The sequence below is a fragment of the Terrapene carolina genome, unplaced genomic scaffold (genome assembly GCF_002925995.2).
Source record: "Terrapene carolina triunguis isolate 2854851 unplaced genomic scaffold, T_m_triunguis-2.0 Scaffold69, whole genome shotgun sequence".
Lineage (NCBI taxonomy): Eukaryota > Metazoa > Chordata > Testudines > Emydidae > Terrapene > Terrapene triunguis.
This window is the reverse complement of record NW_020664420.1, coordinates 52,239,845-52,253,721: the sequence shown is the minus strand read 5'-3', so window position 1 is coordinate 52,253,721 and position 13,877 is coordinate 52,239,845. Positions and strand designations below refer to the sequence as shown.

The following is a 13,877-nucleotide window of genomic DNA, read 5'->3' as shown; positions in this document are numbered from 1 at the left end:
TGCGTACCTTAGATCGAATTGGGGTGTTAGTGTAGACCAGGCCTATGATACAGATATTTTCCTGTTAGTGGCAGATCTCTCATTCACTGAGACAAATGGACACAAACTAGGTATTTTGCCTTTTAGCGCTGCACTGTGGGCTGGTCTAGTCAGGGTTGCGGTGTTTTTTGTTTTTGTTTGTTTTTGTACCTATTTAACTATCTGTTTGGAAACTGATGTCATTAAATTGTTGCAGCCTTTTAATGTGGATGTGGTCATATTAGCACCTTTATACCATTGTAACTGTATTTTGATATAACTGTCAGTTTCTAAAAAGATGTACTTTGATCAGTACAATAACTGTTTTAGATTACATCAGAAGAGAATAAATCCCTCTAAGAACTGTGCAGTGAGGTTTATTGTGATTTTCACTGGTAAAGGAGTCTATCATCAGGGCCGCACTTACTCTGTAATTCTGCATTTGTGGAACTGGCTACAGAATCCACCTTTTGCTGCAGAAATGTGCAGGAAAATCTAAGCTTTCATTTTTTTTAGAGGTTTTCTGCAAAACATAATTTTTTTTTCAAATTTAAAACTAGTATAATCTGATACAGAATGGTCTTTCTGAAACACTAATAGATGTGTGAATTGCCCTCATTAACCTAAGTGTTAATTATGAAACTTAGTGATAACCTTAACTATTTATTATCCAATTATTTAACTGTTGATCATTTTAGTAAAACTTTCAGCAAATGTGTTTTTCTGTTGTCCTTGAGTACAGTGGAAGATATTGGGACAGTGGGCTGTGGGGCTGCTTTTTGCTCTCTGTGGTTTCTGGGACTGGGAAGTAAGTGCAAGCTTCCTACACGATTTTTTTCTAACTAAAAGTCATTTGTTTGTTTTCTAAAACAATAAAGATTATTGTAGCACAGCTTCTTAGAATAAGAGCTGTTGATTGGTATTGTTAGAGGGATAGGGCATCATCTGCTGAAACAATGTGACTTTGTTATACATAAATTATAAAACATTTTCTTGATAATTGAAACAGAAGATGATGGAAGTTTGAGGGAGGATAACAAATATGACTGCTTTCAGGCTGTGGAATTCATTAAAGAAACTAATTAAATGTGTTATGAAGTTGTTTTTGTTGGCACAGAGAGAGAAGTACATTATCTTGTTTGAGGCAGTTTTTTGTAAATCTATTTGGCAGATGAAGAAGAATTTTCAAAGGTACATCCATCAGGAGTTTCCAGAGTACAGTATGTTTAAAATGGCATAACATGTAAATCACTTCCTCCTAAAATGACAATCATTAGCCCATAAAGACATGGCTTCCCTGAAAAGTTTACAATCTAGGGCCCCAGTCCTGCAATTTGTTGAGCATGGGTGGACTGCTATGCCCATGAAGACTCTCACTGACTTCAGTGGGGCTTTGCACGATTGCAACAGTTGATTTTTATGCAACAGATTTCAGGTGTGGGGCTTAAATTCTGGCATGACACAGCAAATGAGAATAGTAAACAAAATATGGGAAAGGAGAGAGGTAGGACAAGAGTTGAAATAATAGGATTTTGTGGTGACTTATTTAAAGTGTGTTCCTTGTTGGTTCTTTCTTTTTTAATTTTCTTTTTATACATTTTATTATCTCACTCTGTATAGGTCATGTTGAAGAAGTGGGGTTTTAGAAGGGGTTTGAATGAGAAAAGGGTGGTGGCTTGATAAACTGTTTCTAGTTTTAGAGGGCATTCCAGGAATGGGGGCATGTGGCTGAGCCTTATCTGGTTGCTGTAGTAATGTTGCTGTTGACTTGGTTTCCCTTGCTGGTAAGTTGGGTTAGTACTTCAGCTGAAACAAAAAATAAAATAAAATGGAGCACTGCATGCTGAAATGTCTCACACACCAATTACAATTGTTAATATTATCCATACATCTGAGTATTTGGGTTGCAGGAGGAAGTTCTGGCCGGGGATCAAAAGTGATTAGTGTAATGTGGAAAATAAACACTTTTGAAGCTCTTACTTTTCACTCAAAAATAGAAACCAATATTTACTACAGACACCCAAATTAAAATATGGCAGGTTGTCTCGAGAGTTAACCATCAGTTATATTTTAATTTTGATGGTTTGTTTTTAAGACTTTTTTCATAGCACAGTTAAACATGGTTTTACACAGTTATTTTAATTCTTTCTTAACCACAACATCCTTCCTGAAAATTTTAACAAAACAAAGTCCCACTCAGTGTTGTATATTGACAGAGAGGGCCTGATTCTCCGTGCACTCAGATTTAGACTGTGACTTTTTTGCATGTAAAGGCTTAGGCCTATTTGATAATTACCTTCTCTTATTGGACTACACTTTGTTCTGCTGGGTCAGCCCACTCCCTGGGATTAATTTTAGGGTTACCATATTTTAATTAAAAAAAAGGACACTCCACGGGGCCCCGGCCCCGCCCCAACTCCACCCCCAGCCCTGTCCCGGCCCTGCCCCCCTGCTCCTCCCCCCCCCCCACTGCTTCCCGCGAATCAAATGTTCGCGGGAAGCCTGAAACAGGGAGGCAGCAGGTAAGCGGGGGCTGGGGCGGTGGCGGGTGCGAGGAGGCGCAGCCCAGTCCGGCCCCCCCGGCCGGCCGGCCCCAGCCAAGAGGCTCTGGCCCCGGCGTCTCCGGCCTGGCTCAGCTCGGGCCCTGGGGCGCCGGTCCTAGTTCCGGCTAAGCACCCCCAGCCCCGGCCGAGCACCCCCAGCCCTAGCAACTTCAGCTCGGCTCGGGCCCCGGGGCATTGGCCTCGGCCCCAGCCGAGCAGCTCCGGCTGGCGGCCGAGCACCTCCTGCCCCAGTCCCAGCGGCTCGGGCCCAGCTCGGCTCGGGCCCTGGTTCCGGCCGAGCGGCTCGGGGCCCGGCCCTGTTCGAGCGGCTCGGGGGCCCGGCACTGGCCCTGGTCGAGCGGCACCGGCCCCAGCGGCTCCGACTCCGGCCCCAGCGGCTCCAGCCCGGACCCAAGCCCCAAGACCCCTCCCTATTTTCCTGGACATGTCCGGCTTTTTGGCTATTCCCCCCCGGACAGGGATTTGAGGACCAAAAAGCCGGACATATCCAGGAAAATCCAGACATATGGTAACCCTAGTTAATTTGACTGAGCTTTCTCAAGGAATCCAGGGAAGCTATTTGTCAGTTTAGGTAGCTTCTTTAACTGAGCCTTCGTAGGACAACATAATAACCCTTGCAGATTCTTTCTTCAAAGTCTGTGCAAGAATAGCAATCCTTTCCCCAAACTAGTCTCTTCAGTTACAGGAACTACCTGTAGTTCCGGTAACCAGATTTGCTGGCTTTTGCCTCAGCCTCAGCAATACAGAGTTCCCAGCCAGTCTCCCCTTTTGTCTATTTGGTTTTCTGGAGCAATTCCTCTCAACAGTAACTTCAGTAGCAGTCCATTGAGACACTGCCTCTGACCCCTCAATTTCCTGGAGGGTATTGCATTTCCTCCTCCCTCAGCCATTTCTTGCTGATCTATCTATATAAGGGTCTGCTAATTAAGGTCCACCTCTTTCTCAGGTGCCATGGGGTGTGACTAATTAGACAGCCAGGCCAGCTCCCAGGCCTCTGACCTTAAGAGAGGGGTATCACTTATTCCTTCATAGTGCCACAGACCTGCATCTGAGCCTGCTTCAATGGAGCTGTGCTGACTTGCACCAGCTGAGGACCTGGCTCACTATGTCAGCTACTACTGATACATACACGTAGATATGTGTATGCATGGCAACATGATTTCATATTTCTCCATATGAGCTTGTAAATATCCTATTAACTTCTTTAAAGACACATTCCTCTGATGTGTAAGCACTTTTTGCAGTATATGAGCCTTTTATTTTGGAAGGAATTCATTTTTGGAGGTCAGATGTAGGTTGCAGCAGATTAACTATGTTACTCAAGTTCTTTAGATGGGCAAATATTTGAAATATTAAGAACATAAGAATGGCCATATTGGGTCAGACCAAAGGTCCATCCAGCCCAGTATCCTGTCTACCGACTGTGGCCAATGCCAGGTGCCCCAGAAGGAGTGAACCTAACAGGTAATGATCAAGTGATCTCTCTCCTGCCATTTATCTCCACCCTCTGACAAACAGAGGCTAGGGACATCAAGGCAAGGGCCTTGAAGAAGAATGCCTGTGTTCATGGCCACATAAAGAGGGACAGAAATGTTGATGGACAGAACAATAAAGATCCTGTGGGCCATTGAACCAATGTGTGGTCTTGGAAACCGCTCTCAAATGGGTTGTAAGGAGATATCTCAAAATAATGGTCTGAATTCTGATTTTGCTGTACTTTGGTATAATTCCATCAGTATCAACAGATGTAACTCCTAACTTCACTGGTGTAATTGAGCTCAGAATCAGACTCACTGTGTTTTGATTGTCCTTAACACGCTTTTTAAATGATGACATAGTTTGCATGTAGCAGCAACTTCAGTTGTCTGCTTCAAAATTTGAAAAGTACATTTTCCCCGTGTTTCAATTTAACAGCATTTGTCCAGTGAATACATGGCATGTTGGAAGTAGGATATTGTTTTCTCTAATGTGAAATGGCCCTAAAAGCTGTTTGACTGTATTATTGAAGCAAGCTCTTTGCTGCTAGGATAAGACTAACAGTCCACTAGCTTAGTCTTTTTATTTTCTTCACATCCTTTATTATAATAAAAACATTTTAGTGTACTGTTGTTATAGTAAAGGCATTGAATTGTTAAAGACATGTCATCCAATTGCTCATTAGATGGCACAATATGTTGCAAATTTGGAGATCTGGGTAAAACACTTTAAACTCAGGAGGTGAAACTTCCATCCTTTGCTTTACCTGGATGAATATCATGGGCTCTGGTAGAGGAGAGAGAGAGAGAGAGCGAGAAGCTCCCTGAGCAACAAAGTACATGCTATGGTATAAAACTGCAGACTGAGTCCTGCAGTTTCTCTAGAAATTCTTTAGGATAAATAAATGAGCTTTCTATCATATATAAGCAAAAAGGGAGCAATTCCCTATCTGTAAAAGCTCAAATGTGGTGTAACACTTAAATAGATAAGGATCAGAATTCACAAGCTGAAATAGATTAAAATGTGTCAGCTGCATTAAACAGAAACTCCTCAGCAGACAATGACCTCAGTGATTGTCATGACCAAGAACACACTAGGATTCTTGAAGACAAACATTTTGTACATATATGGGTCTGCAAATCAGCCTTTTTTGTGCTAAGGTCCACAGGTTTGTTACAGGGGTGGTACTGCAAACTGCATGCAGCTTGGGGGTAAAAATTTGTCATTTGCTGGCACCAAGGAAATTCCCTACTTCCTGAAGTTCCTTTCCTTTTTTTTTTTCTTTTTTTGCCTTTGCAGCAACTGGTGGCTCAGCCAGTCCTCCCTGGCTGCAGAGCTTTTTGAAGAAAATTCCAAACTTTATTTCAGATTTTTAGACTAACAGTTTTGGTTCATTAATGTGTTTGTCTAATATCCAGCCAGTGCCCTCTGCAAGATTCACTGAGAGAAACAGGCTGAGAAAAGCTCAAGGCAAAAGGAAGGGAAGAAGAAAATTCACTTATCTCATCCTGACAGTTTTTCTGACCAGGGCTCTACAGAGAGGTAAAGATGAGGGAAACACACAGAGTGATACGAATTCTGGAGTATCTTGGATTCAGCGCAGTCAGACACTTGGTGCCAGGGAAGTCAGTATTCATCCTCAGCAATGGCCTCCAACTATCAAGAACAATTTTTTTCACCTGAATGAATGTTTTTCTGTTGAAAAATGCCTTTTCTGAAATTTTAAATTTTGTCCCAAATTTTGACTTTTCATCAGGAAAGTTGAGTTTACAGCTCCCCGACTGTCCGCATGTGAAGTGAAACTGACAGAAGCTTTCCTAGAGGATTGGTGAGGCTGATTGCCCAGGCACTCTGCCACCCACTCCCTTCCCCCTCCCGTTCCACCCCCGCTTCCCCCGCCAGCTCTGGGAGCTGGACTGGGAATGATCCCTAGGCACAATTCTGCTTCCCCTCCAGCTCCAGGAGAGACAGAGAACCCCTGCCTTCCTTTTCCTCCCACTGCCTTCCCAGCTGCAGATCTTCCCATGGTAGGAGGCTGAGTGTGCAAGCTCCCTGACTCTCTGGCAGTCAGGTTGGAAAGCCTTTCAGGCAGGGAGCCAGGAAGACAACCCCCTTTCCCTCCGCCCCCCGCTTTTTTTGTTTTGTTTTCCATAAATGGAATTTTTTCTTAAACTCTTTCCATGAAAATTTTTTTTTATTTTTTTTTTTTTAAGTTTTGTCCTGGGTCAGGATGACTTTCCCCCATCCTCAAAAATGATAAATTTTTCATGAAAAGGGATTTCATTTTCTAGCCAGCTCTAGATTCAAGATCTTACCTCAGAAGGATGATGTTTGAAGATAGCTATAATAGAAAACAAGTGGTATTGAAACAAACAAACAAACAAAAAACCTGACATTTTATTTTTTAAAAAGGTTAGGTTAGAAAAATTTCAACTAGCTCTAGTGACGGATGAAGTAGGTGGATATATACATTAAAAAAAAGGGGGCATAATTTCTTCCATAACTAGAGGTGAGAAGGAGTAAATTTTTTCAAATTTTATATAAGAACAGTCATACTGGGTCAGATCAATAGTTCATCTAGCTCAGTATTCTGTCTCTGACAGTGTCTGGCACCAGATGCTTCAGAAGGAATGAACACAACAGGGCAATTTTGTCATTCAGTCCAAGCTTCTGGCAGTCAGAGGTTTAGGGTCACCCAGAGCATGGTGACCATCTTCACTAATAGCCATTTGTACTGGAATAAGTTATGGTGTTTCTTTTCAAAGGGTAGTTGTTTATCATCTTCAAAAGGACCCCTGGTTCATTCAGTGCACAGGGCAGATCTACTCAGCATTGTGTAGTGAAGTAAGCTGTTGTCTATAGGAACCTTGGCTCACCTGAAGTTTGAAGATTTGTAGTGAAAGAGGCAGGGGGTTGCAGTGAGAGAAAGGAGTATCAATCTTATGGTTAAGGCAGTTGAATGCCCCTATGGAGATGCAGTCTGTCTGTCTCTTTGCCACTGAGTTCCTATGTGATGCCGTCACTTACACCAAACTTTTCAGATAGTCACTTCTGCATGTAATTAAAGGCTGTATCATAATGGGGGCTGAATTAAGGTTGCGTGGGCAACATTCATTCTGGCATATCCTAACTTAAGAGTGCTTGACTTTGAAACCTTTTAATACTTTTTAATCCTTAATTTTGTATTTCCCATTTTTTTATGATTCAGTTTATTATTCACAGCAATCTTAACTAACGCTAACTAAAGGTTTTTGCTTGTGAATTTAGACAAAACTCACTGAAATTATGCATTTTTAGGACATGTAAGAAAATTCATTTAAAAATGTCACGAGTCAGTAACAAGTTATAACTGAAGATCCATTTATTTTAAATTTAGACTATTGAAAAATGTACTGCCGGTTTAGAGTTTTAACTGAAAATTAAAGCAGCACTCTCACTGATTTGATAAAAGCACTGATCAAGAGAGTTTAATGCAATGTCTTCTAAACATAAAATACTGTTATAATTGATATATCTCTCCTGATCTTTTTAATCAGACATCTTCTTTTCATCATGCTCATGTTTCTGTACAATTTTTATTCTATTTCAGAGTTCTAGGGCAATGATGGTTGTATTAGCTAAATAAACTGTTTTCTTTTGAGAGAAAAATTCATCCATATTTTCATTGTGAATTAAGTTGGATCCAAGAACTGTAATATCATTTAGCTAACAAGATTATTCCTAAATAGAATGAGACAAACTACCAACATAACAAAGCAATTTCAAAGTGCAGTATACAGCTGAAAAGTAGTTGTTCAAGCATTGTTTCCCTTAGAGGATTTCTAGTTGTCTGAGAGCTTAAACACTTAATGATTAATGTCTTCTGTTTCATAGAATGTGTAAAGGCCTTCTGCTATCTGCCATTCCAATGTTTTTATTTGACTTCATAGTGAAGATAATATATTTCAAGACCCTCACTACATTCTAGGATGCTAGAGAGGAAGACAAAATTTTCCTTCAGACTCTGCTTCTTCAGATGTCTTAGCTTTATCTTCCAGTACTAACTTAAAGGAATGGTAGATGTCACAATAAAGATATAGGTCTGGTTCTGGGGTGTCTATTTTGGATACTTGTGTGGAAGAAAATACTTCTCACTTCAAGTGACAAGGTGGAGTGTGGGAGTTTTAAGAAATTATTGTTGACGCTATTAACCAGTAGATTCAGAGAAGCTTCTAGTCTCTGAAGGACACTTCCCAGGTTTCTTGTTGCAAATTGAGACCGCCTGATTTGTGTTTTTTTATGTATGCAACAAATGGCACGAGGGCTGAAAGCTGCCTTTCAACCATTGAATGCTGACTTTCATTTTGGCTACAGTGTTATAGGCTAGGATGGTCCTGAGTACATAGGGAGCAACTTATTTGGACATAAATTTCAGTAAGACCCAAGACATAAAATAGTGGATTAAAACAAATCCCTAAATGTAAGTTTAAAATCCTTGTAAAACACTTCAATAGCAAGATTTTTAATCCCTGGGTATTATTTCTGATTTTGTCTGGAACGCTTATGCTATGAAGTGTTTTGTAATCTGTTGGTCATAAAGTTTGTCTTAACATTTTTCCAAAGGAGACAGCAGCCTTTCAGTGATCCCTATGTACTAATAGTCATTTTCTGACTGCTATTTTTTATGTTTGTTAAAGATAATTGGAAAGGTGGTTCATTTGCTAAGCATATCTATAGTTTGTCTCCATTTTTAATCATTTAGTTGAATAAGCACCACTCCTAATGCAGAGATAATGGCTCGACTTTCTACCACTTACTGTTTGCAGTGTTGTTGTAGCCATGTGGGTCCCAGGATATTAGAGACACAAGGTGGGTGAGGTAATATATTTTATTGGACCAACTTCTGTTGGTGAAAGAGACAAGCTTTTGAGCTCACACAGAGCTCTTCTTCAGGTGAGACCTGAACAAATGAGTTGCCAAGTTCTGCACCAGCTTTGGTTTCTAGATGTGCTGTGTAGTGTCTCCTATTTAACCTGGGAGGCTCCTGATTTTGTTTGTTCTCACACAGGCTCTTCATTGCCAGGGGAAGCATTGCTAGTCTATATGGTCTTGTCTAGGTTACTCAAGTCTATGGTAGAGTGTCTCGTCCCCACATCCTATTAGGCCTCAGAGTGTAGCAGTTATGCCTCACCCTCTTTTTGGCCCTGGGAGGGGCTTTCATACTGGATTGTTTTAGTTTTGGGAAATAATCCTATTCCTGAAGAAAGGCACTGGAATTCTGCTGCTGGGAGCTTTGTGACTCAATGGCTTACATGCTCCCCGACCAGAAAAGTTGGTATTATCTTCACCAGCTTTCCATTTGTTTCCCCTAACCAACTAACATCACCATGATCTTCTCTATATTGAGTCTGTCTGTTAATTCTTATCCATGCCCCATTCGTATCCAAATACTGGGCAAGGCAATTGACTGTCTTGCCTGGATCAAGTGCTAGTGAAGAGATGGGAGCTGAGGTGCTTTAAGCATGTTGATGACACCCAGCTCTTCCTAATACCCTCAGTGGCTCCATATGCATATTGAAAGGAAGAGTTGTTTCAGAATCAAATGGTTACAAATGAGTTTCACTTTGTTTTGCTTTGCAAATTTATAGTGTTTACTGGACCATGTAGTTAGGTCAAACATTATTTTAATTTGCTTTATTCATTTGAATTTTCTAATCAATGTGAAAAGTTTTACTGGCAAATTATCAACATGGTACAAGTATAACATTTTTTTAACTTTGGTGTAAAAAATCCCATAAGAACTTAGAGCAGAGCTTTGATGCTAAAATCTAACCCTCAGCTACCAGCCAAGAGAGATCTGTCGAAACAACACCATTTTTATCCATTAACTACTTCATTGGATCCATAAATTATAAAAGGTCAAAATTAAGGCTTTAATATATGTGGGAATTTACTAGTTCTTGAAATAATCGGGAACTTCCAGGAATTGAGCTGTAGTTATTCGCCTGAATAACACAAGAAAAATAACAAGGAGTCCGGTGGCACCTTAAAGACTAACAGATTTATTTGAGCATAATGCCTCTGAAGAAGTGGGTTTTTTACCCACAAAAGCTTATGCCCAAATAAATCTGTTGGTCTTTGAGGTGCCACCGGACTCCTTGTTGTTTTTGTGGCTACAGACTAACATGGCTACCCCCTGATAAAAGAAAAATAGCCTTTCCTGTATCTATCGGAACAAAACAAATTATGAAAAAATGAACAGAATAAAATTAAAGTAAAAATGGGAAAAGGAAAAATATTATTTATTTCAAAGGCTGATTACACAGAGGGCTAGATTGCTACCAGTGACTTTGGAGCGTTAATCATCCCAAAGAAGGCAGAAATAAGGTGGGCTATAATCTTGCTCTCCCTGGCTGGCTGGTCATAGAGAGGGGACCATGCTGCACCATCCTCGAGGATTTTAGGTTTCCCAGGTGTGGAAACTCCTATTATAAGGAGCAGATGTTGGCATCTGAGGAACTTACATTGGTTTCTTTTTGGTTTGGTTTGTTCTCTAAGTAGCAGAAACCCAGTGCAAGTGGGAATAGTCTAAAGTGAAAGTGGGATCCATTTATCTGCCAATTTTTTTTTTTTTTTAGGGGTTAGCAGTTTTTAATTGTGAAGATAATGCTTTTATGGACCAGCTTCTGATCCCATACCAGTGTAACACCATAGGCTTCAGTGGAGTTATTTCTGATTTACACCAGACAAAGTGAAATTAGAATTATGCTCCATTAATTTTATTTTATAACAGATATGACATGTCACTATTCGACAGCTGTAAATAAAAGGAAATTTGCAAAAGCTATGAAAATATAGCCAGGGTCTCTGCTTTCAGAATGATTGTATATTTTCTGGGAAGCTGTCCCCTGGATGGTGTAATTAGAGAGAACTTGTTGGAATTCAGACAAGATGAAGACGGAATGGTATGGAGAACACCTGCAGTTCCTATACTGATATTTCTAGAAAGAGTCTATTTGTTGAAATGCCATGGACATCAGTGGTGTTATATAAATAATACTAAAAGTTTGGTCAGAGTGTTCCTTCAATACTTTGTGTATGAATGCTTCCATTCCTTTCCTGTCCTCTTATTCCCTTCAGATTCCCCTTTCTTATTTTGGCAAACCTGCCACTTTGGTACATAGCCACGGTAGCACCGGCAGTGATAGGAGACATGCCAAGGATGTTTCCACCAGTTTCGGGGGGATTGATTAAGCTGGGCCACCACTGCCTGTGCTACTGTGGCTACACTGCTACTTATATTCACACTAGTTCAATGAGAGCTAGCATGAGTATATGTATGCAAGATGGGAATCTCACCCCTAGCTAGTAGTGTAGACATAGGCTAAGAGTTTGCTAATAATAATATGTTAGGAATTAGCCAGCTGGGCTTCCACTAACAATGATTATTTTGTAGTCACCACTACTGTGACATACATTACTTGTTCTGTACCAGTCTAGATTGGGTGGGAAGTTCAGAGCTCTCTTCGTGAATGTATCTGCCTGGCTTCACTCCATTAGACTACAAACCTGTAATTAACTCCATGTGAGTGCATATTGGTGCCCCTGTGAGGAGTTCCACTGAAGTCAGAGGGACTTTGTGTGGGCTTGGGGTTCTGCAGCCTTAGTTCTAGGATGTATTTTTTGTTCTTTATTCTGCCATACGTATTATATAGTTATTTTGTTGGTTTTTTTGCCTTTCAGAGAACAAATACAATTGGAACTAGTAATGCAGATTTTCCCTTGGCTGATACCGGAATGTACCAGTTGGACATTACATTAAAAAGGGGTCAAAATTTAGCAGCGCGGGATCGTGGAGGTAAGAATATGCTGATAAATGTGGTTTTGTATGTGTCGTGTAAGTTATGTTTTTGGTAGTTGAATGAAGTACAGTACTAATACTTCTAATGGCTTATTGGCCTTAAAAATGTTTTTAAGGGCTTGTCTGTATGGGAACACTTAGGAAAGTTAACCCAAATGAACTAAAGGTGTGAATTTAAAGTGCATTAGTTAAACCGTATTAACCCTGTGTGTGGATGCTTTCATTCAGAAGCTACAGCTAAAGTGAACTGTGGACGCTTTACTTCTGAATAAGAGCATCCACACAGGAGATTTAGTTAACTGGGTTAACTTTCTCAAGTGTCTCCATGTAGGCAAGCCCTAAGTGTTAGGTTGTAATGTTTGGCTAAGAACAAATATGCCCAAATGTGTTTCTCTGAGGTAAATAATGCACATACATTAAAAAACTCTACTTGATCAGTTTTTTTGTCATAGTCTTGCAAATACAGTGTGTCTGCAGCTGCTGGCTACATATTAGTGCTTCACAAGTTGCATTTGGGTCATGCACTGGGCACCCTAGTTTAGAAAAAAGGAAACATTTTTACAGGGCAAATTGAACTATAGGAATACACGGTTTAATATATTTTTTTTTTCTTCCAGTGGTGCAAAACCTGCATCTGCAGCTCCCATTGAAAACCAGACCACCTGAACATAGTATATTCAGACTTTTATGAGGAGTGAGTCTGATGAAAATCTGTCTAAAAAAATACTTTGACTCTGTTGCAAAATAGACCCTGTCAGACACTGAGGAGCTGTGTGGGACATATAATAGCAACAATAATATTGTCAAGAATCTTTCCAAGAAAAACTTATTGATCACATCACATGATCAGTCTAAATTTGCCTGGCTAGATTCAGATCTCAGCTACAGTGGTGTAAATCTGGAGTAATGCAATTTAAATCAATGGTGTTACTTCAGATTTACACCAGTGTAACTGATCTGAATATGGCTCTCTGTTTCAAGAATAACTTATCACTCTATTCTTCCTCGTGGTGTATAGGTACATTAGCAAAGTGTGCTTGACGTTCATAAAACAAGATATTATGATGTTCTATGAGGTAGAAAGATGCCCATATAATTGACTCAGTCTCTGAATCAAATGCATTAGAATAAAAACATAACTTATTTTATTTAAACTTGAAATTAAAATGTGAGTACAAATTTCTTGCTTTTTGCGTGAGCAAGATTCTTATAACTAACTATCATAATTACATTTTTTAATTATTTTTCTTCTATAATTTAGAAGTTTAATTCCTTTGGTAGGCCTTTAGAAATATGGGGGCATTAATCAAGCAACCATGCAAGAGAGCATCTGAACTCGCTGCACACTGCAGAGATGCTCTGCATTAGCCTTGTGTAGGCCAGGACAGAAGGTGGTAGGGTGACCAGATGTCCCGATTTTATAGGGACAGTCCTGATATTTGGGGCTTTTTCTTATATAGTCGCCAATTACCCCCTACCTTGGTCCCGATTTTTCACACTTGCTATCTGGTCACCCTACCATCAAGGTGGTGATGGGGCAGTACACAAGAAGGGCCATACAATTACGTATAGCCAGGTGTCCTCATACCCTGGGCTAAGAGCACAGAGGTGTTACTGGGCTATTCCAATCCATAGGTTTGAATAATGATCACAGGAATGCTTCACTGTAGCTTCTCACTCTAAGCCCTAGCTTGCAGGAGTGAATTGCTTTTCCACTCCTTTTGTCTAAGCCCTTGTGCAGTTCACTCAAATAAAGTCTGATTACTTGGCTTTTATGTGGATGAAATTAATTTCACTCTTATGGAGTAGTTAAACTACATGATGGAGAATAATTGACTTTTAATTTTACCTTTTCATCTTCATTAGTTTTTGAACCGGAATTCCACACCAGTTTACAGGAACCTATTAATAAACATGTTGTAAACCTGGAATTCAAAACTAAATTACTACTAATTGTGACAGACCCAGACCAGTGGGGT

The 13,877-nt window shown here is 40.2% G+C and overlaps 1 protein-coding gene across 1 annotated transcript in view; it reads left to right on the top strand.

Moving 5' to 3' along the window:
* The window catches only part of MCTP1 (multiple C2 and transmembrane domain containing 1), a 451,536-nt gene that overhangs the window by 162,728 nt on the left and 274,931 nt on the right, over positions 1 to 13,877 (top strand). Inside the window, exon 2 of the mRNA XM_024206867.2 lies at positions 11,781 to 11,895. Coding sequence (XP_024062635.1) covers positions 11,781 to 11,895 — 115 coding nt within the window. The remainder of the gene's footprint in view (positions 1 to 11,780; positions 11,896 to 13,877) is intronic.